General features: G+C 52.0%; 8 protein-coding genes across 8 annotated transcripts; 3 read left to right on the forward strand and 5 right to left on the reverse strand.

The window, feature by feature from the left end:
• Window positions 1-2,889: 2,889 nt before the first annotated feature.
• Window positions 2,890-3,984, reverse strand: TrAtP1_012282 (uncharacterized protein). The gene has a single exon (XM_014090317.2). The coding sequence runs from the start codon at window positions 3,804-3,806 to the stop codon at window positions 3,306-3,308; it is 501 nt and encodes a 166-aa protein (XP_013945792.1). The 5' UTR covers window positions 3,807-3,984; the 3' UTR covers window positions 2,890-3,305.
• Window positions 3,985-5,860: 1,876 nt separating this feature from the next.
• TrAtP1_012283 (uncharacterized protein) lies at window positions 5,861-9,122 on the forward strand. The gene is made up of 3 exons (XM_066115461.1): window positions 5,861-6,344; window positions 6,428-7,709; window positions 7,822-9,122. Exons 1-3 carry the CDS (start codon window positions 6,099-6,101, stop codon window positions 7,932-7,934), a joined length of 1,641 nt encoding a protein of 546 aa, XP_065971560.1. The 5' UTR covers window positions 5,861-6,098; the 3' UTR covers window positions 7,935-9,122.
• Window positions 9,123-9,365: 243 nt separating this feature from the next.
• TrAtP1_012284 (uncharacterized protein) lies at window positions 9,366-12,563 on the reverse strand (the record flags this gene model as incomplete). The annotated part of the gene is made up of 1 exon (XM_014090315.2): window positions 9,366-12,563. One exon carries the CDS (start codon window positions 12,561-12,563, stop codon window positions 9,366-9,368), a length of 3,198 nt encoding a protein of 1,065 aa, XP_013945790.1.
• Window positions 12,564-13,866: 1,303 nt separating this feature from the next.
• TrAtP1_012285 (uncharacterized protein) lies at window positions 13,867-16,311 on the reverse strand (the record flags this gene model as incomplete). The annotated part of the gene is made up of 1 exon (XM_066115462.1): window positions 13,867-16,311. The coding sequence occupies one exon, from the start codon at window positions 16,309-16,311 to the stop codon at window positions 13,867-13,869; it is 2,445 nt and encodes an 814-aa protein (XP_065971561.1).
• Window positions 16,312-18,614: 2,303 nt separating this feature from the next.
• On the reverse strand, window positions 18,615-21,121 carry TrAtP1_012286 (uncharacterized protein; the record flags this gene model as incomplete). Its single annotated transcript, XM_014090313.2, has 3 exons — window positions 18,615-19,421; window positions 19,501-20,472; window positions 20,873-21,121. The coding sequence occupies 3 exons, from the start codon at window positions 21,119-21,121 to the stop codon at window positions 18,615-18,617; spliced, it is 2,028 nt and encodes a 675-aa protein (XP_013945788.2).
• A 2,741-nt stretch (window positions 21,122-23,862) lies between these two features.
• On the forward strand, window positions 23,863-24,900 carry TrAtP1_012287 (uncharacterized protein; the record flags this gene model as incomplete). Its single annotated transcript, XM_066115463.1, has 2 exons — window positions 23,863-23,941; window positions 24,026-24,900. 2 exons carry the CDS (start codon window positions 23,863-23,865, stop codon window positions 24,898-24,900), a joined length of 954 nt encoding a protein of 317 aa, XP_065971562.1.
• Window positions 24,901-25,357: 457 nt separating this feature from the next.
• On the forward strand, window positions 25,358-25,879 carry TrAtP1_012288 (uncharacterized protein; the record flags this gene model as incomplete). Its single annotated transcript, XM_066115464.1, has 1 exon — window positions 25,358-25,879. One exon carries the CDS (start codon window positions 25,358-25,360, stop codon window positions 25,877-25,879), a length of 522 nt encoding a protein of 173 aa, XP_065971563.1.
• Window positions 25,880-25,941: 62 nt separating this feature from the next.
• On the reverse strand, window positions 25,942-26,743 carry TrAtP1_012289 (uncharacterized protein). The gene is made up of 3 exons (XM_066115465.1): window positions 26,573-26,743; window positions 26,382-26,444; window positions 25,942-26,266 (listed from the first exon to the last, which is right to left on the reverse strand). The coding sequence occupies exons 1-3, from the start codon at window positions 26,648-26,650 to the stop codon at window positions 26,204-26,206; spliced, it is 204 nt and encodes a 67-aa protein (XP_065971564.1). The 5' UTR covers window positions 26,651-26,743; the 3' UTR covers window positions 25,942-26,203.
• Between the last annotated feature and the right edge of the window lie 159 nt (window positions 26,744-26,902).

The raw sequence follows: 26,902 nt of genomic DNA on the forward strand, positions 1-26,902 counted from the left end.
TACCCTTGACTCCCATTTGCTGTTATTAAGGGCCAGTGGTTGTTCTGGGTTGCTCGTGGAAACTTAAATAAAGCCAGTCATATCCCAGATTCTCTCAGTCAAAGTCGCCAACACGTCTCTCGCTATTTGTGCTGCTAGCCCATTGGACACTTCTGTTTTGTTCTTTTGCCCCCACAATCAATCGGTCTAGACATCTCCTGAAACATTCTCCATCTACTTTAGCAGTTGTTCAAAAAAGTCTCTTCTGTGTACTCTGCACGCAAGTTGTTATATTCTTTTGGAACTAGGAAGGCGAATTAGCAACCCGGCTAAGAACCCAAAGACCCATACATTATATCCTTTTTTCTTACTTGTCAAGATGAAAACCTTCTCCGAGACAGACCTACGTCGAGTCAGCCCACCAACTTCACCTCTGTTGCCATCACACGAGCCAATAGAAGGGGGCGCTCGTGTATCCTATGATTATGGAACACCACTCCCCCCCGGCATCCTGTCATTCTCAAATAAGAAATGCGCTCATGCCGTGACACACGATTGCCCGTTTTTGGCAGACTCCAACTGCTCTCTCTGTACGGCGTGCGCCTACGCCGTTGCCAACGGCCAGCCATGCTCCTAACGCGGCGTTGACGTTGGCCCTCTTTGCCGGCAAAGTTCCCAATCCGACATGGCAGAGCGAGACAAGGAGAAGCCCTCCCGTGGCTGTGCGTGTCAAGCAGAATTGACTTTTGGTACGGAGGGCCATTGAGCGGGCCCTGGTGGGACTGGCATGAGAGGAAGCAAAACGGTTAATCCCGAAGACCATTAAAACGCTGCCGAGACATGCGCTGAACCATGAAGCTGGCTTGAAAATGTCCACCTTGGGGACCCCTCTGCCAAGGCTTGTCTAAAAAAACACGCATGGGTGCATGAACTCTGAGGAACACGCCGAGAGGAGCTCCACGGGCAAAGAGGGGTGGTTTACGAGAACATCTGGGGAAGATGTAAATCCCAGTCGGTGGATTACCTATGCTTTTTGCCGCTGGCTTACTCTCTGTAGCCCCGACCTCTTTCTCAGTCCTTTTCTTCTGTCTTCATTTTCCTTTGGACCTGTTTTCTTTCCTTCTCTTTCTACTTGCTGGATTTTCTTTTGGTTGGAATATATTGGAATCTCGGATATACTAAACGTTCTGACGCAATTTTTAGACTTGCGCCTTGCAAAAGGCACATGGTGGAGGAATTCGGGTATCCATTAAGGGGCATACATACGATGAAGGAGCACGATGGATATTACGACGGACACGGCACCAGACGGACCCCTTGAACTTTCTTTTACTTACGCCTTCTCTTCATCTACAATTCTCAATCATGAGGTCACGAATACAGCACTGGTTGGAACGTTCTAGCCCTGTTGCCAGACGCGAACAAGAGGAGTAATGACAAAACGGCCGGTAACATTTTTCTTCTGCTTTCAGCCTTTCTTTTTGTTTTGGGTGGAAAACGACTTCATTCGACAACCTAATATATAGATGCGAGTTATTTGTTATAGGATAGCTAATACTGACGATATTCTGCTTAGAAAGCCAGGCTCCTTGGCCTGGTTCTACTCCCTTGTTTATTGCTTTAATGTCCCTATACCGAGATATCATGATAATGTCACATCGCTTTGTTTTTCGTACCATACTTGAGACAAGCAAATCAATATTAACATGCCCCAGAACCCCACGCATGCGTCGAACCACTCGTATCTCCATGGCACCCTTACCGACTGACTCATGCTAGCTTTTTTTTTCTCCCTCTTCACAGCAAACGTTGATTTGAAATTGCCATGCTTTTACCAGGAGTCTTCGGGCCGCAGGCAACGGTGAAGGGATATTCCCCTGTATGGGAAAGTGTTTTTCTCTTTTAGTTGTGGAAAAGGCGGAGTAGTGGAGTAGAAAAAGTTGAATTTACTTGCAGTTACTAGCAGTTACTAGCAAAAAAACAATATGAGGGGAAAAGGGAAATTTCGTCTAAACAAGCCCCTCTACCTCCCTCCCCTGGTTTTTTTTTTTTTTTTTCGGAGAAGTTTCTAGGCTGTCAAAAAAATTCGGGATCCATTTTTTTTGTTTTCTCATTCCTCGCATGAATGGAGTTGGAAGTCTGAATATTTTACTTAAACAACTGTTTTGGGGGAGAGTTGAGAAAACTAGTACGTATAGAAGAAACAGCCTTCGGGGGGGGGGGGGTTTATTTATTTATTTATTTTTTTTTTTTTTCCTCAAAAAGGGAGGTCTGAGAAATAGGACCTCAGCAAGCAAAATGGGTAATACGGCAAAAGCGGAAGAGAGAAAATAACATGATTTAGAAGAAAAGGGTGATCGTCGCTTTAGCGGTTGTCAGATAGCATCATAGAAAGAAAAGAAAAGAAAACAATTCAAAGGCAACACAAACACTTTTAGGCAGTTGGTATTAAAAAAGCCAGTCTTTAGCCCCCTTATTTGCCCTTGAAAAAAAAAAAAAGGTTTAAAAATTCGGAATTCCGCATGTGAAGGGGACCTTTTTTTTCGATTGGAGTGATTAATTTCGGTTTAATTTGCATTGAGCTCCGTTATGAAGTGATGTGTATATAGCAATATGTTGATGGAAGTGAGGCGGACTATGAAGTTTTGTTATCTCTACCTAAATAGGTAGGCAGACGGTACTTGGACCAGACATCTCGGCAAGTTACTAATCGCGACGTAACATCACATCTACCATGTAATGAGCAATCAAATCAAATCGACAGACTTTCACATGCTTCTTACCAAAGAGAGAGAACCCAATGGGGCCGAATACCTGTAGCGCTGGCTATGGCTGTCACCCTCTAGATTTACAGTTTGACCTAGGTAATCACGCGTACGGCAGTTGACAATTGAAGAGTAGCACAAGATTATCATGACATTTGGGATTTTCATTGTAATGCAAAGGTATCAAAAATGCTTTTTGTTCATGTCTCGTCCCAAAAAGACGGCCCGGCCAAGGCCGATCCCAAAAGAAAAAAAAAGTAAAAGCGTTCGCCGCAGTCAAGGGGCACCAAAACTACCCATTGCTGCATCCATGCGCCCATCTGGTGCTTTCGACGACTGCTCGTCAAGAAGCAACCAGCCCGCTCATCCAGAGCGTAGAAGTGAAGTCCAAGAAAAACACCGGGTATCGACCCAAACTCATTCGTAATCTATTCACCTTCCTTGTATCCGCCGATTCAAAAAAGCCACCAAACGTCCTTCCCCGTAGAATAAATTTCCTTTGTAAGGTAAAAGAGTGACAGAATAGAATATCTAAAAGTCGTGGAACAGCAAGCTGCGAGCTTAGAAGACCAGGGCAAAGGCAGCAGCCACGGCGGCAACGATGGAGCCGGACTGAACCATCTTGGCGGCGCCGCTGGTGGGCACAGAGGGAATGCCAGTGGGAGCACCAGCGCCAGAGCCAGAGGGGCCGGTAGGAACAGCGCCAGAGCCAGCGCCAGTGCCAGCGGGAACGGTGACAATGGTGGTGGGAGCAGTGGTGCCGACGGGGTTGGTGCCAGCAGCAGTGGCAGAGGTGCTGTTGGAGACGGTCCAGATGGGGAGGTGGCTGGAAGTCGGGACAGCAGTGGTCTCAGCGGCCGAGGTGGTGGGAGCAGCAGAGGTGGTGACAGCCTCGCTGGTGGTCGCAGGAGCGGTAGGAGTGCGGTAAGGGCAGTTTGTGACGGTCTCAGGGCACTGGGTGATGGTGACGATGGAGGTGGTCGTCGAGGTCAGAGTGGAGGTGCTCTGAGCAGCGGCAACGGCAGCGCCGGCGGCAAGAGTGAAGAGCGTGGAGAACTGCATTTTGGTGGGTTTGAGGTTTCTGATTCGTGAAATTGATTACCGAATGAGGGCGTTGGGCGAAGGAGCACCGGGCTGATATGCGCAAATTGGTTGGTAAGAGAGGGTGGGTTTGCGTGAAGCAGTGTCGTCTAGACAGCCTGTAGTTGGATTTAAAGAGAGTGTGGTGGTGAGTGAAGAGAGGGAAAAGAGAAAGGCGAGAGCGGGAGGGGGCCTGATTCCCTTTTGTCTTGATTGTCTGCCGGCTGGAAATCTCTGACAGTTCCACCAGGCAGCGGCCACGTAGGAAGCCAGACCGGTGTGCCTGGGATGGCGCAGACCATTGAGCGGCTTGTGGAGGAGCAACAGCTGGCGCATCCAGGCACATGTTGTGATTGGACACGGCCGCGCAACAAGCACCCGATGGTGGACCGTGGGCCAGCATCTCACTGGCCATCTCGCGGTACCTTGCATAAATGGCTCCGGAAGCGCATCCTAGATCCATTGACCCTCCTTTCCGCTGGGCTATTCTGACATCCGCGAGCCGGGATTGGCCATGTGCTGAGCTCGATATGCTTTGCCGGCAGCGCTGGACTGATGCAACCTCAGCAGCTATGTTGGGTACATATTACTCCGAGCAGGGCGCAGAAGAAAAGTTTTCTTCCCATGGCTCTCACTTGAGGCTTTTCTCCCATTGGATCTTGCTTCTCGAAGCCCAACACAGTGTGTTGTCGCACATAATCCCTCATCCGCTTGGGCCTTGTCCGCTTGGGCCTTTGGCCTTGCCCTCGCTCTGCTCTCACGAAATTGGCTCTGGGCTAGCAGCCGTGGTCAGGGACGGTCGTTTGCGCGTTTCAGGCTCACGTCGCCCGGAGCCTATGCAGGGAATTAAGGGCGGCCTCATTTCGACCCCTAATGTGTAGGTTTGCCGACCCCTGGCCTCAGCCCTTTGCGCGCGCCTCGAGCCAAACACCGGCGGCGCCAAACACGAGGCCGGGCACTCAAATTGAGGGTTCTCAGGCCATTCGTCCCCCACAGGCAATTAGAATTTGCGTCCCCGCCCGCTGAGGTCGTCGTTAGGCTTGTAAGACGGTCGGCGCTCCTTTTTTGATACTGTGTTGGACGGTTAGTCTCTGCACGGGTGGCCAACGCAGGGCTGACTCAAACGAATTTGGGTGGCTGACTCGGGCCTCTTGAGCTTCTGCAAGGCAACAAGAGCTTTGGACCCAGCTGGCAGCGTTGCCATCGACGCCACCCAATTGCGAATTTTTCGTTTAGTGGAGTTGGCCCTGCATGGCATGGCATGGCATGGGCAGCTTGTGGTGGCGGCGCGAAGTCTTCGGTGCTCCATAATTTGGCAGGCCAAAAGCGGTGTGTTTTGTCCAAGCTTATTTTCTCAGCTCGCGTGGAAGCCTCAGGCACGGTTGACTAGAGTGAGCCGCTCTGTCTTTTGCTTTGGCATAATCAGCGGTATTAATAGCAGCATTCCATAAATAGAAGCGCTGCTCTTTGAAGAGGCCGACGATGGTGCTGTGTTCTTTCTCTTTTGCTTCTTTCTGGTGTAAGTCGTGTTTATCTGTTGTACAGTATCAATCGTGACTGCTCTGCATTGCCCTTGCAATGCTTGTTGTTTTACCGTCAGGTAGCTTCTTGTTAGCCGCCAACTATTGTTTCGTTCTGTTTCAACCCCGATTCCCTCATTATGCCTCTTTCAACTGCCCACCGGACTAGCTTGCCTCCATCGCAGCTGAAAAAAAATACCTACTTGTAATCACAATAATTGAATACGAACTACAAAGAAGCCAGCCGTGGAAAGACATGTCCAAATGCGTCATGGCACCAGAATCTCGACATGGTGATGGTGCCAGAAGCGTCCAGTACGAAGCCCAAAACGAAGCTGCAATTTACAGGTCCCTTGCAGGCCAAATTACGGCCCGGCTTAGCGCTGCCCATCACAGTTTCCGCTGCAATCGACCCCTTTTTTGCCCGCCACAGCGCTCTCGATCCCGCGGCGGCTGCTACAGTCACTAGAAGTACAGCAGAACCCCGCCTCCACAAGCCTCCAACTGCAACTGTCTGTAGCTTCCACCTCCTGTGATGCTCCACAGCCAGTGCTCTGTCCTCTGGCCTTTGTACTCCATCGTAACAGCTGATGCTTCCTGTACCGGCACCAGCCTCAGTATCAACCCCTCTGCCCTGTATCTGTATTCTCGAATTCAACGCATCCATTCTTTCGCTTGACCTTCTGTAGCCGCTTTCTTCTTCTTCTTCCAGCGTTTTGCGTGTTTGTTTTCTGCTGAGCACGGCACATGCATCATGGCGTCCTACTCGACTGATCCCGCGCTGTACATCTACACCTCCCTGACTGCGGGCTCCTCACACATCGTCACCGCGACCTCACGCCTCGAGACGATCCTGCGCGCCAACAAAGTCCCGTTCAAGGCCATCGACATCGCCACCGATGACAAGGCGCGCATGCTTTGGGGCCGCCGAGCCGGCAAGGACGAGAATGGCAGGGCGAGGAAGTTTCCGGCGCTGGTGCAGGAGGGGCTGGTTCTAGGGGTAGGCGGCATTATTTCTCTGCCTCTGCTTATCTGCCTTGTCTTCCTTATAACGGCTGTTAATGTCTGACTGTGGAACTATAGGATATCGTGGAAATCGAAGAGTGGAACGAATATGGCGAGCTGAAGCAGCACGTCAAGATTTACTACGACGAAAGCACCATCCCCGACATCGAGCACAAATATCCAGAGCCGGTCAAGAAGAAGAAGACGGTCAAGAAGTCTGCTGTCGCCAAGGCTGCGGCGGCGGCGGCCACTGAAGCAAAGGCTGCTGCCGATGCACCTGCCGCTGCCGCTGCGCCTCCGCCTCCCCCTGGACCCGTTCCCGAGCCCAAGGTTGGTTCAATGCCGAGAGCCAGCGTTGAGTCTGTGCGATCGGTCGCCGATGAAGCTGCGGCAAAGGCTAAGGAGCTTCGCCTGAACGCTCTTCGGGAAAAGGTGCACGGGAAGAAGACGGAGGAGCCGAAAGACGAGACAAAGGAGGAGAAGACAGAAGCGAGCGAAGAGACCAAGGAGCCAGCAGAGGAACCGGCCAAGGTAGAGGAGACTAAAGAACCAGAGGCTGAGAAGATTGTGGAACCAGCCAAGGTTGAAGAGCCCGCGGTTGAAGAGCCCACGGTTGAAGAGACCAAGGCAGAGGAGACCAAGGCAGAGGAGACCAAAGTCGAAGAGCCCAAGGTAGAGGATACCCATGTCGAAGAGACTAAAGAACCAGAGGCCGAGACGAAGGAGGAATCAGCCAAGGTAGAGGAGGTCAAGCAACCAGAGGCTGAGAAGACAGAGGAACCAGCCAAGGTTGAAGAGCCCAAGGTCGAAGAGCCCAAGGTTGAAGAGCCCAAGGTTGAAGAGCCCAAGGTTGAAGAGCCCAAGGTCGAAGAGCCCAAGGTCGAAGAGCCCAAGGTTGAAGAGCCCAAGGTCGAAGAGACCAAGGTAGAGGAAACCAAGGTTCAAGAGGTTCCCGCCAAGGTAGAGGAAACCAAGGCAGAGAAGACCAGTGAACCAGAGGTTGAGAAGAAAGAAGAAGCTGAAAAGGAGATTGAGCAAGCCAAAGAAGAGGCCCCTAGCAAAGACGAAGCTGAAGTCAAAGAAGATAAGACTGAGAAGCCCGAAGTTGAGGAGAAGAAGGCTGAAGAGAAGGTTGACGAAGAAAAGACCAAGGAAGCTGAGCCAGACGCAAAGGAGGCGGAAGTAGCCAAAGACCAAGATGAAGTGTCTGAGCACGAGGTACGCGAGGAACTCGAAAAGGTCAAGGAAGAGGACGAAGAAGAGGCCGAAAACAATCGCAATAATGATACCGATACCGACTATGCCGATGAGAAGAAAAAGGCACAGCCAGAGGAAGTGGAGGAACACACAAACGAGAAGGGTGAGCATATATCTGAAGACGGAGGCGTCACTGCTTCACAACCCGCCCCGGATCCCGATCCCGCCCCAGACGCGTCCGCCCAATCGGACGAAAATACTAAGAAGTCGACCAGGGATAAAGAGAGCAAAGATAAAGATTCTTCGCATTCTCTTGCTTCTAAAGAGGACAAAGCGCGAGACCAGAGTAAAGAAAAGACGAAGCCTCAAGCCAAAGCGTCAGCTCTAGCTTCGTCAATAAGAAAGCCCGCCGCGTCTCTGTCTTCGGCCAAGAAGCCCGCCGCCACCTCTTCCTTGTCCTCTTCACCATCCGTCAGAAAGGTTTCCGCTTCTTCTTCTTCAGCAACAAAATCTACTTCTTCTTCGGTAGCGAGGTCCGCGTCGACAGCAAGATCTTCGTCAACGGCGAGATCTACCTCGACGACGAGGACTCCCTCTGTGGCAAGATCGACCTCAACAGCAAGATCTACTTCGACAACAAGAACACCTTCTGCAGCAAGATCTACTTCGACAACAAGAACACCTTCAGCAGCTAGATCCACGTCAACAACAAGGACAACTACAACAGCGAGATCAACTTCAACTACAAGGACGTCTTCAACGGCAAGATCAACCTCCACAACTAGAACACCTTCAGTAGCGCGGTCTACATCAACTACAAGAATACCCACTACACGCTCTACTTCGACAACGCGCACACCCTCAGCGGCAAGATCTGCTTCGATAACAAGAAAGGTGTCTTCATCTACTGTTGCCCCGCCCTCACCTTCAGTCACGAGAAAAACAACTACCACTTCAACAACACGCTCTTCGTCATCAACAAGAACCTCAACACTTTCCTCGTCAGCCAAGAAATCTGCTTCTTCAACATCGCTTGCCTCAAGGCCAAAGGAGCAGAGCAAAGACAAAGACGGGGATAAGCCAGCTGCTTCATAGCAAAAGAGCTTTTGACCCTTTTTTCTGTTCTTTTCTCTCTTTTCTTTACTTCTCCTTGTAACCAAATATCCTCGCTTCCTGTGCGAATTTCAGTTTCCTGTCCTTTTTTTTTTGTCTCTTTTTCCTTATATAATGCAACGTCTAATGGATGGATTCCCCTACAAAAGGAGGAAAGGAAAGAGCATATACCTATATATGTGCGTGAGGTGATTAAACAAAAACTCCGTACAAAGCTCATGTGTTGTACGATAGATATCCCGGGAGAATGCCGCGGCCTGACTAATTAATATTCTTTCTTTTTTCTACTTGTCTCCTTTTTTTTGTATTAAGAAAATACTATTTGCGGTGGTGGAATGCGGAGGCCTTTTTTTTTTTTAACGTCTCTTCTACCTTTCGTTTCCTTCTCCTTTTTTTCTTTTTCATCAGGTGTACTTTATATTAGCTTTTTGGAAACATCTTACAATGCAATAATTTTCAGGCCACTTTTGATATAATCGATTTACTCAAGCGCCGCCGTTTGCTTTGAATTGTATTGATTTTTTTTTAAATATTTTTTATTCTGATTAAGTTTATTTTCATCTACCTAGATCAACCTAACATGCTCAAACTTTTTTTATCCAAATGTCCACATGTCAAATTAACAACCAAACTTCCCCCACCTCTTATATGCGATACAGATAACTCATTAGACAGGTAGTAGCACAAGCAGTAATTCATCTTTTTCCTACTCCACCCACCCAAACACCTCGCAAACCGCCATCGTATTCGTCCTCACGCCCACCAACGACACCAACACGCCCACCAGGTCCATCGCCAGCAGCAACAGCGCGGCCAGCATGAAGCGCGGGCAAAACACGCGGTACAGCATGAGATGTCTCCGCAGCCAGCCCGCCCAGCTCATCGTGGCAAGGGCCTCGACGGCAAAGTACGCAATGAAGACGGCCAGCGCGCGCGCAGACTTCTCGAGCACGCCGCGCTGTTTGGGGCCGACCTTCCAGAGCACGACGAGGGGCACCGAGGCGGCGGCGATGATTTGGCCGGCAAAGGTGTTGAGGCCGACGGCGAGAGGGGACCAGGGGTAGCGGATGGAGAAGAGGGGGATGAAGGCGCTGTCCCATTGGATGCTGGAGAGGACGGCCTGGTGGCCGGTTTTGAAGAAGTAAAAGTTGCCCAGGATGGCCAGCATGACGGGGCCGATGGCCTCGGATTTGAGCTGGTTGAGGTCGATGATTTCGACCAGGCAGAGGATCTGCCACATCATAATGGCCAGGGCTCCCGAGCCCATGGGCTTTGTGAGGAGGATGCAGGCGGCGAGCAGGTTGAGCGGGAGGTAGAGGTATCGCGCACCCATGGCGTTGCCGTATCCGAGAATCGTCACCAGCTGCCCAGTCTTGGACTGTGTCGACAAGATGGAAATGTTTGGCGGTGCCCAGGCAAACGACGTCGATCCGACAATCAGAGAGAGCGCCAGGATAATCTGCGCCAAGTACACCCCAGTTGATTTGAGAGTGCTCTCGGAGAATCGCTCGGCAAGCCATCCGCCGTTGTTGGCAGAATCAATAGTCCAGTATAGAGCAGACAGGAATAAACTGCCGCGGAAGGCATATCCGATCCACGTAGGTGCCAGGCTCTCGTACGATTTCGAGGGAATCAGGAATGCCTTGATGACATCCGGCAGGATGATGAAGACAGCAAAGGGAATGACAAGCTGCCAGGGAGCCGATGTAGAGGACGTGACAGACGAGTAGTAAGTCGAAGTGCAGTAGGGCATCTGCTCCTCGCGGCAAAGCTTGGAGTACGATGCCAAGCGTCCGAGAAGGATGAATGTGACTGTGTGGTAGATGGCCATTGTGCGGTCAACCTTGGATTCGATGCGGAACGACGAGATGAGCACAGCGACTCCAAATGTTGCCATGAAGAACAACAGGATCGAGTCCTCCCAGATCGTGTACGAGTTGGAGGCAAATCCGATGGAATGGCTGAGAGTAAGGACAACGGACAGCCAGCCCCAAAAGGTCTTGGGGAGAATGTTGGCAAGCGTCTTGCCGGCGGTAGAAAGCGATGAGATGACACCAGTGATCAGCAATGTCACAGTCAGGGCTGCGAGGCCGTCCAAAGGCTGCTGGCGGTAAACTCCCACGGCAACCAAAACACCCACGACGAAGAGCACTCGAGCGTCGGCCAATCCACCCAAAAGACTCCGGTGGTAACCCTGATCCGGGTGTTCCTCCTTGTCTTCCTGGTTCAAATTCATAAGCTCCAATCGCCTCTCGGCATAATCGAGTTCAGCGTCATTGGCAACCACAAACTCCTCGTCTGCGGGTTTCGATGCGTACATGACAAGCATCACAAGGCCAACAGCAGTAACAAAGACGCCAGCCACTATCCTGGGGACGTCAAACCGAGCCCACAGGCCCTTGTAGACCTGAAGAGCCTCATCTTCAAACTTGGTAAAAGCATCGTAGGCGACCTTGTCCTTCAATCCGGCCTTGTTGGCCAATTCCCAGAGAGCAGCGGGAGAGCCGGTCTCTGTTGTCTGGTGGATACCACGGGCCTTGAAGTACGACTGTCGATATCTCTCGATTCCGGCAGAGGCCAGTCGCGAAACAGCAGCAAGATTAGCCCAGTTGTTGCCCTTTTGTCCCGCAAAGGCCTCTTCAATCGGCTTTCCGAGGTTATTGAACGGGATAGGAATGCCCAGAAGCAGCGCAAGGGTTGGCACAAGATCAATCTGGTTAACAGGGCGAATCTTGGCAGTAGCCGGTGGAGTGACAAACTCAGACGATGTTCTGCCGAAAAAGGATCGCTTGGAATACATCCACAGAGCAGCCTCGACTTCATCGTCGCTCTCGCCTCCGTGATCGCCTTTTCCATCCATGCCGTGGTCACCCATGACTATGAGGAGCGTGTCGTCGTCAATGGATCCCGCAACTTTGGTGATGAATTCGTTCATCTGCTGCAGCTTGGCGGTCATGGCGGAGTGATCAGGACCATAGCGGTGTCCAGCATGGTCAACGCCCAAGCAGTGGCCAATGAGGAGATCCCACTGTCCCTCCTTGGACGCCTCCAAAAGCGGAAAGATGTTGTCCATGACTCCGTTGTCGACCGTGTGCAGGTCCCAAACATTGAAGCTATCATAGGGCTTGCTGATATTGGGCTCAAAGTGGCCCGGGAACAGAGACCACCAAGTGTCGTCTCCCAGATGCGCAATCTTCTTGCCCGCGTCCCTCAGCTGCATCAGCAAGTTGTCCTCGTCAATGGCGGTTCCAGCAAAGTTGCTACCCGCATCGATAAAGGTCGGCAGCGTCCCCGTCGTCAAGCCCTTGAGCCTCTGCAGCGTCGTCGTCGGCGGGTCGGCAATAAAGGGCCGCAGGAAGGCATTCTGGGGCGTCTTGACAGCCGTGTCGTACAGGAAGGGCAGCGAGTTGTGGAAGGCGTGCGCCGCGGCCGGATCCTCGGGAATGGTAAAGTCGTATCGCAGGGCGTCAATCAGGATCACGACGGCGCGGTCAAACTGCTTCGGATGCCAGCACCCCTTTTGCACATCCAGCGCGGCCAGGCTCGCGGCCAGGCCCTCGACCGGCGGCGCGGCACAGCTGGATTTGTCCTCCAGCACCAGCCTCGTCAGCAGGAAGCCGCTGGAGAAGAGCCAGATGCCCACGGCATGGACGGCGAAGAGGAACGTCCAGAAGCCCGTCGTCCACCACCAGCGTCTCTCGTAGGCCCTTTGCCGCTTCTTGTTGAGCTTATCCCGCTGCGCCTCGAGGATGGCCGTCTGTTCCTTCTCGGTGGGCAGGCCCTTGGCTGTGGCCTCGGCCTCTTGCGCTTCTCTGGCCTCGCGGGCGGCCTTTGCCTTTGCGAATTGCTTTGAAATGGCCTTGAAGTCGAGGCCGTCCATGGCCTTTGAGCTTTTCGGAGGCATGGCTGGTTGATTATCTGCGAGTCGCAGTCAAGACGCAGGCCATTGGCCTCTTTGGGTGAATTTGTTCAATTGGCTGGCGAGAAGGGGAGTGACGGAAAAGACGCAATTGAAAAGGAAGAAGAAAGGAGAGGAGATAAAAAGCATATAGATTAAAAATGCTGGAATATCAGGAGAAGAGGGAAAAAAAAATAAAAAAAGATGCCGAGATAGCCTTTTGGGTCGAGCTACGGTGTTCCCCAGCAGAGCCACATTAAGCTGCTTAGCGCAAAGCGGGTTGGCTGGAAGCTGCTGTGGAGCTTAACGACGAGTGGTTGAATTATTCTGCAGAGCCCTGAGACATTTTAGGTTTCCAGAGATTCCGGCAGTGGCCGGCGCTATCAATTGCCTCGCAACCTCCGTGGAAAAAGACGAGAAAGCGGTGACAATTGGGGCTGGTTCAGGTTGCAGCCGGAATTGGGATGGAATTTCTAGCATCTCGTGGGATGACGTCTTGGGCATGGATATGTGAAGAATCGAGCCTAGCTTTTGCCGGCAGCGCCATATTACGTTATTGGAGCAGTCCATCGAATATCTAACAGCGGTATATCGTTAACAGACTCGCATCTGTTGAAGCAGGCAATGACAAGGAACAATAATTAAAATAAATAAAGGCATATTTAATTCGTAACGTGCGTACTATCAATAAATAACATAAAAAGCCTCCCTTCCCACCAAAACTGTCTTTGCCGCTTTCCTCCCATTCATCTGTATTTTCATCTAAACATACATACACTCATATACGTAAATTTGCCTTCATCTCTAACCCATCCATCCATCCATCCATCCATCCATCCATCCATCCATCCATCCATCCATCAATCTTTGACAAAAAGAAGAGAATAAATTTCCCATTCATCTCAAGCATTCCCATCCCATCATATCCATCCCATTCATCATCCGTTCAGAGAAAGAAGCGTAAAAAAAAAAAAGGAAAGAAGAGAAAAAATAAACACACATTACCAATCAAATGCAGCAAAATGCAGAGTTCTTTAGAATGCCATCCCAAACGCCTTTTTTGATAAGAAAAGGAAAGGTATCCTACGACTCATTGCACATATATATGCAGCATCCCACCAAAGAAAAGAAAAGAAAAATCGCCAAACATATTCCACCCCAATCTCGTGTATATATACGCAAGCATCACCGGGTATGTTCTTAAAATTAACGGAAGCATATGTGCTGCCTTGACCATATCTCGTCACATCACCCTAGACGAGTGAGAAAAAGTATAGTCGTTGAGATACTCTTCTCTCTCTCTCTCTCTCTAGAACATATCATTCTCATCGTACGTGCTAGTATCGTACGTATTCTCCGTTCCGGAAGGACGACTGCCGCTGGCTCGTCGTCGCTCCGCACGTCGCCTTCGCCTATTGTCTGCCGCGGACTCGTTGCCCTTGTCGTCAGCTGGCGGCGGTTGATGTGGCGTGCTTTGTGGCGGGTTTCGCGGTGCGGTTGGGACCTCGGTTGGCACTTCGCTTTCCATGCCACTCCAAGTACCATGGCTGCCAACACTAGTGATTGAAGGATTTGGTAGATTCTGGCCGGGCGGTTGTAAGAATGAAGGTCCAGGTTGGCCGGATTGCTGGGCAGGAGGTTGGCCCGAGTTATAACCTGAATCCCTACCACGTCTGCCCTTGGCCAGTGATGGGTTCGGCGGATTCATTGGCCCTACGCGGCTGGCATCATCTTGGACTCTGCTGCTGCCGACTCGGCTGCTTTCGACTCGGCTTTCGGCTGCCGATTCCGCCCTCCTCTTGCTGTCGTCTCTGCGGTACCGTCGATTCTTGGTAGGAGACTCGAGTGCCGAAAGGCTTGATTGAGAATCTCTTCGGCCCCGGCTCGTCTGTGCCAAGGTCTCCTCCTCAGTAACCTTTCGCAGTCTGACATGTTCCTTGTCATCACGCGGTCTTGCGGGCCCGCTCGCCAGGCTTGATCCGCCGCGTCCTCGCTGTTCCCTGGCTGCCAGGCTGCTAGCACGGGCAGCCGCTTCGGCCGCAGCTCTCTCGCTATCCATTTGCCGTCTTGAAGAATGGCGCCCCTGAGGTCGGTCGGCAAGCGAAGTCACTTCGGATTCAACTTCGGCACGGTGTAATATGCCATGGGGATCACTAGGCATGGTAGGCATGGACAGACGCTCGCCCCGCCTCGGTGGCGACGACATTTCATCAGAGGTCAACGCAGAAGTGCTGGGTCGTACTCCAGCAGCCGTATTCCGCGGTCCCTTTGGAGGCATGGTGGAAAGCTCGGTCTGGGTGTCAAACGTAGATTCCGTTCCATCTGAATACTCGGTTCCTGTCACGGTGCTGCGCCTTTGAGGCGGACGACGAGAGTCCCTTCGGACTGGAGATTGATATTCGGTGTTGCTGTACCTGGAGGAGAACTGAGTGCCGGACCGCATCTCCTCTTCCTCCCTCAGCCGATCCTCTTCTTCCTTTTTGGCACGTCTGTCGGCAAACTTCTTGGCGAACCATCCAACTCCCAAAGTAGCAAGCACTCCCTTGGCAAAACCGCCGCCGCCAGAAGGCTCATCACGCGGTCGTCGTGATGGAGAAACGTACGACGAGTATTCAGATTCATCCATCATATCTCCTCTCGAAATGTTGCTGCGAACGTTGGAGCGTCGTGGAGATGAGCTCCGACCTCCATAGGCGGAAGCAGTTTGAGTGGGAGCAGGATGGCGAGATGGTGGAATGGTTGACACATCATCAGTATACTCGCTGTTGAATTCGCTTACTGTTGCAGCGCGTATCGACCTGTTGCGGTGAGGAGTTTCAGTAGATACAGCAGAATACTCTTCGTCTCGCCGGTCGCGACGATCCATAAAGTTAGAAAAGACCTTTCCAGCACCAAAAGCGGCAGCCGCACCGCCCAATGCCTTGCCGAAGAAACCTCCTCCACCACTTCGTTGTGCCGGAAGATCAGAGTACTTTTCGGAGAAGTAGCTTGGCCGTGATGAGATTACCGTTGGTCCATGGCTTCTCGTCATGGATGGCGACCGTGTGCGGGCTCGGCTGCGGTCGTCGTCATGCTCTTTCTTGCGTCCTCTCATCAGAGCAAATATTCCAGCGCCAGCCGCCAAGGGTCCCAGCCATTTCAGGGGAGAATTCTCGTGCTCCCTGTGTTCAGAGTAGTACTCGGATTCCGTGATGCGAGTGTTGCCCGCTTCAGAGCGCCCCGCTGGGATGTATCGCTCATGGCGTCCCTCGGCCCGGTAGTCGAGAACAAAATAGACTGCGAGAAGGAAGCCCATCCAAACCGCGTATAAGATAAAAAGAACTTTTGGCGATCCGTAGAGGGTAAGTCCGAGGGGCACCTGAATAATTCCAAGGAGGGCTGCAGCTCTGCCTAACCAATTATGAAGTGTTACGCGAAGAGAGCGACTCTTCATGATATGCTGAATCAATCGACCCCCCACGAGCTGAACAACGAACATGACAAAGATGGCAACTCCAATTCCATGGTGCGGGTTCGATAGAGATCGGCTTGGTCCAACTGCGAAGAAGGGTAATATGAATGCTGCTACCAGAAGTAAGCCGGAGAAAACGCCCAGCCGCGCATGGTATCGCATCGCATGAGCAGGCTCTCTCGTGTAGAATCTCGCAAGCATCACAGACAGGGGTACCAGGAATAGAAAGACCATGGCAGCCATAATGCCGTGAGCCAGAATAATGGTATGGTATTGGTGAACGGTGGAGAAGCGATTTCCCATTCCTGTGTCAAAACGGTTAGACAAGCGACCCCCAAGACAGTCCAAGACCGTGTTTCTATTCTAACCATTGTATCTCATTGTGTCAAAATCAGTCCCTTGCAAGTTGGAGAGAAGGAACGTGTTTTTGGTGAAATCCCACGTTCCATCTCCCACCACCATGGTATCGGAGTCATAGCTCACAGAACCAGGCGAGGAGAGTTGGTCTGGTGCCGGCGCCATGACGGCGGCGACGAAAACGTAAGCGGCAAGTTTTGGCGATCTGGACCCCAAGCAGAGTGCGACGCGAAGTATGTTAAGCCGACTCCTCTGCGGTGCGCCTGCGACTCCCTCTGCCTTATCGCCTTATCGCCCAGCCAGAACAATCGTATTCGTCGTGGGGTGTCGCGGGAGCGTCCGTGTCGTGCGATCAGGCGCCGCGAAAAGGAATGAGGAATGTCTGTAAGTCGTTCAATGTGGGGGGTTTGGAGTCGCGAAGACCAAAGATATGCAGGTACTATCACCAGGTCGGAGTTGTGAAGACAATCAAATCGAGCCGATCTCACAACGTCGCGAAATCGCAATCCGGGCTTCAAAAGACGGCAAAATCACCATGAAAACGGCCTCCCGCGCAAAAAAAGGATGCAAGATGAAGAAACGTCTCAATTGCTGCGATTTTAGCAACCTGCAGCTCTTTGGCTAAAGTGACCAGCCACCCATACGAGGCCTGGCAGGAGCAAGGGCCACCCCCACATCGGCGCAGCTTCCCGTTGCACGGGGCGACGGGATGTACCTTTGTAGACCTGGCAGCGCCAAACAGCCTTAGGTAATGCAATTACAGGGCTTTCATTGGATACGCGTCATGTGACTGCACCGCCTCATCCGCCAGCTAGCAGGTACGAGGAGCCACTTTTCCGTCAGCGGGAGGCTGGTGTGAAGTTTTAGCTCGTCGCCTTGAGATGCGCATCATCCTCTATTGATTCTGTTGTTTTTAGCCGCGCGTTCAGCTGCATGATGCCACGTTATTTGGACAAGCTGTAGCACTACATAATACTACCATCTCCCAATGTTAGTCTCATGAAAACCAGAAACCATATTTGTGCCTTTGGCTTTGAACACCTTGGCTGCATGGATTTTGGCATCTGCAGGCCGATCCAATGGCACGGCGCCACGGCGTCCCAAAAAACCCCTACTTCGTACACCGCGTAGCTTTTCTCAATGTCAACAAGGGGAAGAGTCCACTCTCCGGCTGATGTTACTTTTTAAAGAAGCAGATTTTGTGATACTAGCACATCTGTTCAGCCCGCCTCGCCCGTTCCTGCTTTTGGTCCAAGCCATTCGCGGCAAGCTAATAATAGCCCTCGTCCATCAGAAGCGGTAACCTTCTGGAACTCTCCATGCTGTCTGCATATGCTCTCTCCCTGTGTTCTCTGCTTCCACTTCACAATCTCTCTCTTTTTGATTGGTTAATACTGTATCGCAATGCGAATAAACTCCTCGGCAAACATGTAAGACGACAGCGGTGACTCTTTCGTTCCCCGAAGGCTGTCTGCTTAAGGGGTCCGATTTGGCGGTCTAAAAAGAAACGGTCTGCCAACTCATTGATCGACTCGGTGCATCTGGGAAACAGGAGAGTTGGCTTCCGTTTGCCACATGCATTGTGGAGCAGTTGATATGTACTGTGCATATTGCTACCCGTGCTTCGTGCATTTTGCCATGCAGCAATTCGTACAAAGCCGCTTGTTTACTCGTGCATCACAGTCTACCCTATAATTTCACCAACCACTGCCACTGAGAATACGAGATTCGGTTTTACGTAAAGACTATAGAATCAAATAATTAGGTTTCACCTGCAAATTCTAAAAGCTCATCAGCCGTCATTTTCCCGTCCTGCCAAGGATGCCTCCCGCGATGGCATGTGAAAACCATAATCTCAGCAATTTATGCATAATCTTAGCTTACTACACTACCAGGTTCACTATAAATTGACGATGCTGACGCCAAGCTGTGATTTCTGTCTACGTAAAATACACCACATAATCAAAAGACAGCCAAATCAAATTCTCATTCATAATCATTACTATACAAACTTATCCTAAATACCCAAAATTATATCCCAATACAAAGAGGCCATCATTACAATGACGCCTCGACGACCAACGCTCTGAAGCCCTATTCAACGCTTATTCATTGTAAAATTTTCAAGTTCCCCCAAATGCAGACCTCCTTGGTTTAGTTGCCAGGTAGGTATTCTTCAAGCTAATGCCTTGCACCAAATATAGCCCATCGTATCTACGTGATGTTTTCCCCTCTTCTTCTTTTCGACTTTAGCCGAGCAAATGCGGTGGCGTCATGTCATCAAAGTTGCTGATGATGGATTCATCAGCAGCAATGCTGTTGATAACATCCTCTTGAGTGAAACCAAGCCAGAACTGAGGATTCTTCTGCTGCTCTTTCTTGATGTGATAAATCTCCTGGGCAACGCCCTTTACCTGCCCCCGAGCTCTGTCCGCAGCGCCCCATACGGCGGATAGCTCATTCAAGGCGCCGATATTGAGACGAATCTGCTGTCTCAGGTCGTCATCGTCGTGTTGAATGAAGAAGAGCGCCCACTTATTGAGATGCACAATTGAAGAGAGGGTGATGACGCAGGTGAAGAAATGAGTGTGAGACAGCAGTGGCACTCGGTGCGTAATCAACTTGCTGATGCCGTTTGCCGATGCAATTGTGTGCTTTGTATGCTTGTTGAAGAGGTCTCCAGCCGGAACGAGCTGATACGGTGCGCAGGAGGTGATTTTCTGAGAGGGCGACGAGTCGAGCTGCGAATGAGGTTGGTGAAGCAGGATCGACGTAGCGTACATCATCATATGCGCCTGGAACATCATCTCATCCAGTTGGCCGTTGGCTGTTAACGAGTCCTTCTTATCCTCTGGCAAATGGAGTCGCCAGTTGGTAAGAAGGGCCTCGATGCGACCCAAATTTTCATCCTCTGGCCCATAGATGGGAGGTGTCCTCATAAATCTACCCAGGTTTCGTCCACAGAGAATCCTGTACGCAAAGGAAGAGAATCGGCGCTCATCACCAGAAAAGTCCCGGTCTTCTAGCTCTTCCAAGGTCATAGGTGGAGGTATGTGCTATAGGAAAAGTTAGTTGAACAAGTCCTGGACTCTTGTGCAGAAAAAAAAAAAAAAAAATTAGGATAATGTAGCTCACCCCTGCAAAATACTGCGATTCCTCGCATGGAAGGTTGACATCCGTAGGGACATCATAGAGCAAGAAATTGGTCATTCGATGAACGCCGGCAATCATGCCGTCAATGATGAACAGATCCCACCATGTTCGCCGCCAACTCTCCTCCAGCACTGGGTTGCCCCGCCCATTTAGAGAAGCAAAATGCCCCTTGTTAAGACCAATCTGGAGGGCCAGTGTCTCGGTGCGGCCAAGCAGCTCGGCTGCCTTTGTGTTTTCACAGCAGCCGTCCAGGGCAACGATGGACAGCATCATGGCCTGGACCTTGAATCCGTCCTGAGGAAAGCTCAAGTCGTCCAGAAGACGCATGGCGTCATCGTACAGACTCGGCCTTGATTTGCCGACATCGATGAAGAGCGATCCCACCCATCGGATCACGGCCATCAGTGGGTCAAGGGTCGTCCCATTGGCAAGCGGCAGCAGGTGCTCCCTGGGCAGCACAAAAGGGTGCGATCCATGAAAGTAACGGTAGAATGAGTCGATGCACCTCTCCTGGAGGGTCTGCATGGGAAAGTGAGCGGGGAAAGGGAGGTGGGTACCCGTCACCAGGCCGTTCGGCTCAATGCCGTTGATGCTACAATATGACCTGTACAACTGAGCTTGCGAGACGCCCGGGGTGTCTTGGTAAGATGCTGCTGGAGACGCCTCGGGCATCAAGCTGGGGCTGAAGCCGTGGATGGACATTGGGTTCGACGGCACGGGCACCGACATGGCGCTGGAGACTCCGGCGCCCAGCAGCATGGGGCACTCGGACGGCGCGATGCTGATGGAGTCGGTGTCCGGAGGAGAGGTGGCATGGCGTTTGTTTGGGTTCTGGGCGGTTCCTCGGCGAGGGCCCTTGTAGCCGCGTCGAGAAGCTACGTAGATGCATTCGAAGTTGGAGCCAACGCATCGCGAGCATGGGGACTGGCCGTCGCATTTGAGATGTTTGCTCCGCTATGCAGCCGAAGCGAGGAGCCCGAGTTAGCAAATTTCTGGTCCATTATGCAACGATGCAGGGGAAACAAATGGCTGGATGGGTGTGTGTTTTCTGTTCTTTTTGCTTGGCAACAGCTTCATGAAGGTGACAATCGGGGTCCAGTCAGACAGCGAGAGTTTCTGGCTCGGAAGCGATTGCACACCTCGAACACAATTTCCCTTTACTTTGTTTTTTTTTTCGAAACGGCGTATTCCTACATGACTGCATCGAAATGGAGCTCTGCAGCAATGCGCAGCCAGTTGTTGCTTGGGGGGTTACAATGGCAGAAAAAGCAAAAAAAAGGCAAAAGCCAAAGACTGTCATGCTGCTTCCAAGCGAGGTCGGCGAGGAATAAATGAAGGAGGATCGTCCACTTACGCAGGCCAGGCAGGCGGCAGAAACGGCCGACTCGCGCGAGGGGCCGTCGCCGTCTTCTTTGATCTCGGAGGCCTTGGCTGGGTCTTCGGGCTTGCTGGCGAGGCCAGTGTCGGGCACGTCGGCGACTGCTTGAGCCATCCGGACTCCATGCGTCGGGGAAATCGGCGACTGAGATGCGGATGACGAAGAATCAGGAGGCGACAGGGTCCCAGCCGGTGGCTGCTGCACGCCATGGCCACTCGCCATCATGGTTGATAAATAGCGGTTGCAGGACGCGCTGCGAGTTTTGCTTTTGTTTTCGTATTGATGCTGGTCGCAGACAGGCGACGAGACAGAAGCAGAAGGACGAGATACTCGGGTTGGTTGAACGTTCGCTCAGGGGAGGAGGTTCTGGGGTGGGGAATTGAAGTCTTATGGTTCAAACGGCGCGGGCAAAGGATGCTGCGGCCAAGTCCAGGGACTCCCGGCCCTGCAACTCCGCAGTAGCAGGTACTCGCAGCACGCAGCAGCAGCTGGAAACGGAAACGGATTGCCTGGAAATGAATGCTACCGTACCGTGTTGCTGCGTGACTTGGCACTGCGGCTGTGCCTGAGATTGTGTCTCTCTCTATTGCCGTTGTTGGTTGAGGGAAGGATTGACAAGATGGCCTACCGACCTAAAACTCCGTGGTAAAGCTATGGAAGCAGAATGACTTGTTGTTTTGCTTCCGATTCTCACCGCTTGAACGGAAATTAACCAGGTCTGTGTCTAGAAAAAAAGGAGTGAAGAAAAAAAGTGACAAAAGAAAAGAGAAAAAGGCGAATAAAGCGATGGTTTGAGACAGGTAGAGGGTACGGGGGCGTGTTGCGTAAGATGTACCTGAGACATTAAAACAAGGTTGGACGATGCATCTGGCACTTTGGCTTGCTAATCGAGGCCGGCTCAAGTGCTGTTGGATCGCCAATTTTGGATTGCAATGGAATTGCTGCTTATCAAACAACGCCCGCCGGGCCACGGGCCGATTTCGTGTCTTCTCTTGTCTACGATTTTCTTCCATGTACAACCTGTGCTTCAACCCCCAGAAAACAAAAAGCCTCCGTTATACAGGCACTGCTGCTGCCGCCAGCCAGATGCCACGCCGCGAATGACATGCGACCCGGTAATTGTCAGACAGGGCCAGGCTAAATCGCCAGAAGGTGCACAAGTTCGCCCTCGGGGCTGCGATCTAGCCCCATGCAGCGCCGCCGCCCTGCTTTGGTTGGACGCCATCGCGGAGCCCTCTCCGCAGTTTTGGCGAGGCAGCGTGCGTGAGAGCGCTGAGCGAGGTCCATCGAACCGTTGCGCCAGTCAGATGTTAGTCGTTGGGCCAGATCGGGAGCGAGTACAGCCATGTTTCCCGTATGAAACTGTATGGACGGTATAGACGGATAGGCACGCAACACGGCTGGCGAGGCTACAACTATCTACAACTGGATGACGGAAATAAGACGGTAGGCGTCAAGCTCCGGGAGAAGCCGTTTTTTTCACAGTCGGCATGATATTCAGCTGAAACACACGTCCACGCAGAAAACATGCTTTTTTATGGTGCCGGCAAGTCCGCGGAGGCAAGATGAAAGACGGGACAAGGTATGCTCATACCTACAGCGACTACAGCTTCACAATACCTACCTAGTACGGGTGCTGATTCGTTCATCAGGGCCATCTGCTCTCGGCTCCCGACCCAAGACCTTTTCCCGTAACTGGCATTGCCTAGACCTGACCGCTATCCGCGGGTCCGGAAGTGGGAGGCCACAGGCTGTCAAGCCCACCACTATCTGCGAGTCTGCCCCATGAGGCAAAGCCAGGCTCTCTATCAGTGACTGGCGATACATCCATGCAGGTCTGGCACCAACTGCAGGGAGCACACAAACTATTGACCAAGGAAAACAAAATTACTTGAGAGAAGAAACCAGACTGACCACCAATCATCTGAGCAGCCCGTGTCTCCAAACTAATGCAGTGCGTGAAATTAGATGCAGAGATGCCGCCGTCTCAGAGGCCAATGGCAGCGCTGCATCGTCCCGACTGCGAGTGTCACCGTCTCACAGTGTACGTGCAATTTCAGGCGCCGAGGCTTGAAGCGCAACGCCACATGTTGCTAGCCCTCTGGCTACGGTTTGTCCGTCGTAGAGCTAGGAGAAGTTGCTATCAGCGGTAGTGGAAGCAATATATAGGACAAGGAGGCTAAGCCTTATGTGCTACCCACCGCGAACAAGGAGAGAGGGGAAACAGGCCAGAGAGGCGAATCGAAATCGATCCATTCATTTGCCTGGGTAGGTATCTGGCGTCTTTTTGTCGGGAGCTTCATGTCTCACGGTTTGACCTCGGGCTGATTGCTCCGTCCAGCGAAGGGAAACAGCTAGTTTCCTCCTTTTGTGACTGATCAATTGTGCTTTTATATCAACTAGATTGTGGCCTGGCATGCCAACTGCTCGTGGTTCATAGGGGGGATGTCAAAGCATCCATATCATAAGACAGGAGAGCAAGATTGAAGATGGTTCAAGCTGTGCTCCGCGCACTCTTATTCTACCATCAATCTTTTCTTCCACCTATCCTCTAATTCTCATTCATAGAGGCCCCATTACAGCAGCATCGTTCTGTCTCCAGCTACTACCCTCACCATCACCACCCGCTAGATGCTCTATATCCGAGACACTCGTCCCCTGCCTCGCCCCGTCCATCGGCTCGGTCCACGATTCGCCATGGCTCGGGCTCGGTCCTCGTCCGCTCCATCCCCACCCAGCCCGTGTCGCAGGCCAGATTCGCTAGCCCTTCCCCTCACACACACATCAATTGCTAGTTGAGATGGTAATCATTGATCGTATGCCCAATCCAGCATCAGGTAGCGCAGCCTCCAAATACGACCACCGCCCAACAACAAGCCACCCTGCACGGTACGCCGTTTGGGGAATATTCCTTTGGCGGGATCGCAGAAGAAGAAGAGATAACACAGTCTACCCAGCCCTTTTTGATGGATCCCGTGTCGGCGGCGGGTCTGGCTCTTGGTGTTGCATCCCTGGGCCTGCAAGTCTATACCGGCTGTATCCAAGGCATGTCATGACAAATGGCCTATGTAATATAACTCCATGGTGCAAACCTGTTAACTTTTTTTCTTAAATGATGCTGGAATCAAGGCATTCAGCTTCTTGTAACCGCTCTCGGCTATGAAGACGACTGTAAACACCTCAATCTGCGCCTGCGCCTGGAGCAGCAGCGCCTCTTTGCCTGGAGCGAGACGTCTGGCCTGCTGGACGTGAACACGGAGAACCAGGAGCGCATCCTGAATTCAAACGTCTTCCATCTGCACCGCCAGACGGTTTTGGACCTGCTGGTGCAGGTTCAATGCCTGTTTGACGAGTTCATTGCGTATCAAAACAAGCATAGCAACTTGACTCCCTTTCGCGACGATGGCGAGTTCCTGGTCTCTCCCGAGCTGGATGCCAAGCAGGCTAGCTTCCCTATATCGGAGAAGAAGCGCCTGTTTATAAAAAAAGCAATGATGGGCCTCAAGCAAAAGTCACAAGAGGGTCTGAAGAGATTTAAATGGGTGTCCTTTGATAAGGAAGGGTTCGAGCAGCTGCTTGCCAAGTTTACGCTCTTGAATGACACCATGATGGATATCCTGGACCACTCGCTGCAGGTTGAGATCCGCCACACCGTTCAGGATACAAACCGGGGCGTCTTGCTGCTTCACCATAAGATTGCCGACCTCAGCCATCTTGTGCTGGCCCTCAAGGATCAGCTTGAGATACGGAACCTGCCTGGTGCGCCAGCACGGACGCGACTATCCAACATCGAGAGGGAGGCAAATGTGGCCGAGCTAAAGCAGCTTTCCCGGCTGGCAAAGTTCAAGGCGTTCAACGAGACCATTGACCCAAAGTCGGATACCCCAGCTCTGATAGACGATGCCGTGGTGGGCTTTCTCGAGCTGGCTAAGCCGGGGGGAACAGCGCCTTGTGCAGCTTCCCAAGTATCTCATAGAACTGGACCCCAGCACGGACGAATCTGAGGATCCGCGGTGCGAGGCCATCTTGAAGACTGCCCAAGGGAAGAAGAAGGTGTGGATCGAATGGAAAGACTACGATAATGCGGGCAACAACGGCTGCCTGTCCAAAGCAGAGATTGTCGACAGAGTGCGGAAGCTGGCCTGTCTACTTCACCACAGCCCCAAGCCAGAAGCCTTCCGGACGCCTCATTGCATTGGCTTCTTCGATAAAGCAGATCCCGACGTCCCAGAAGACGACGTCGACATCTTGGACCGGCGACTGGGTCTGGTGTTCGAACGGCCAGACAGTCAAGATGTGCACGATACTCTACCGCCAGTGTCCTTGCGAGAACTGCTCCTGGATGCCACGGTACGCAAGCCCAGAGTCACCGACCGCATCAAGCTCGCGCACGCTCTCAGCAACTGCCTGCTCTATCTCCACGCAGTCAACTGGCTGCACAAGGGCATCCGCAGCCACAACATGCTCTTCTTCAAGACAAGGACGGGCCACGTCGACTACAGCCAAGTCTACCTCTCGGGCTTCGACTTCTCCCGCCCAGGCGGCCCCGAAGAGGTGACGGATATCCCCGGCGTCGACGCCGAGCACGACCTGTACCGCCACCCACGCGCCCAGGCCAACCGGGGCAAGCTCCGCGAGCGGTCCAAGAAGAGCTTCGACATCTACAGCCTGGGCGTCATCTTGGTGGAGCTGGCGCACTGGAAGCCCGTCGAGGGCGTGCTCGGCATTGAGATGAGGCTCGCCCAGGGCCAGTCGGACGTGGTTCGGCAGGTGCGCGGCGACTTGCTGGCCCCCGAGCGGATTGCTGATCTCGGGGCCGAGATGGGCGAGAAGTTTGAGGAGGCGGCGAGGCGGTGCTTGGTGGGCGAGCGGGAGCTCGGGCTGGAGCCGGGCGATGATGAGACGGCTGATGAGGTCGCTTCGCGGCTGTCGGGGACCTACTATGACGATGTGGTTAAGAAGCTAGCAGAGATTGTGGTTTAATGACATGTGAAAAGAAGTAAGCTTTAAGAGAAAAAAAGAAATGTGCCAGGTGGAATAAATGAGTCAAAAGATGTAATTTCTTGATATTGTAAAATGTTTATGGGTATTTGCTCTATTCTCCCTCAGGCTTGAATAGTATGGGGATATCACATCATTAGAAAAAAAAAATGGACCAAGACGGCGCCGAACCGTGGCCAGAAAGAAAGAGAACAACTGCCGAGTTCTTTCTCATGCTCTACCCCCCAACATCAAATTTATTAATCATTCATTTGAACCTCTCCCTCCGTCCAATCGTGATTGTTGATTTCCAAGGGTATTGAGCGCTTAGCAGCAGCATTCGCAGCACTCGAAGCAGGCGAGACCGGCGCAGATACCGCAGCAGATTTCCTGGAAGCGTACAAGTTAGAAAGAAGAAGCAGAATATAAATGAGGTGTATTTGCATGATTGGCTTCAGGATGGTTTTGTATAGGACTGAATAGCAAAGCTTGGGTGAACACTTACACCCTCACCACCACCACGCATGTTGGTGGCCTCGGCGTCGACGCTCATGGGCTCAACGGGACGCTAAAGCAGATGAAAAAAGCCGGGGTTAGCAGACTGTTTCTTTTCCATTCATTCATCCATGTCCACGATGCATATGAAGCTTTTGAATCTTGCTCCCATCATGCGGGCATGGCTTGGCAAACACCTACCGGCTGCTCGGAGCTAACTCGCGCCGGGGCCTCGGCAGTCATCTGCTGGGCGACCATCTGGGGCTGAGGAGAAGACATTATTGTGGTTTTGTGAGAAAAGCGAAGAGGCGTTTAAAACCGTAGGATATTATGTGAAGAAGAAAAAGGTAACGAAAGTGTTTTTTTTTCTTATGCCGTTTATGAGGTAGAAGAGAGAAGGAGAAAAGGCCAAGTGGGTGGAGGGTCTGCTGGGTCTCTTATAACTCGGGAAAAGAGACAAAACCCCATCGTGGGAGTGAACAGCTTTCCCAAACACCTACGTAGCATCACTCAGGACTCACGCAGGGGCGC

Source organism: Trichoderma atroviride, chromosome 7 (assembly GCF_020647795.1).
Source record: "Trichoderma atroviride chromosome 7, complete sequence".
NCBI lineage: Eukaryota > Fungi > Ascomycota > Sordariomycetes > Hypocreales > Hypocreaceae > Trichoderma > Trichoderma atroviride.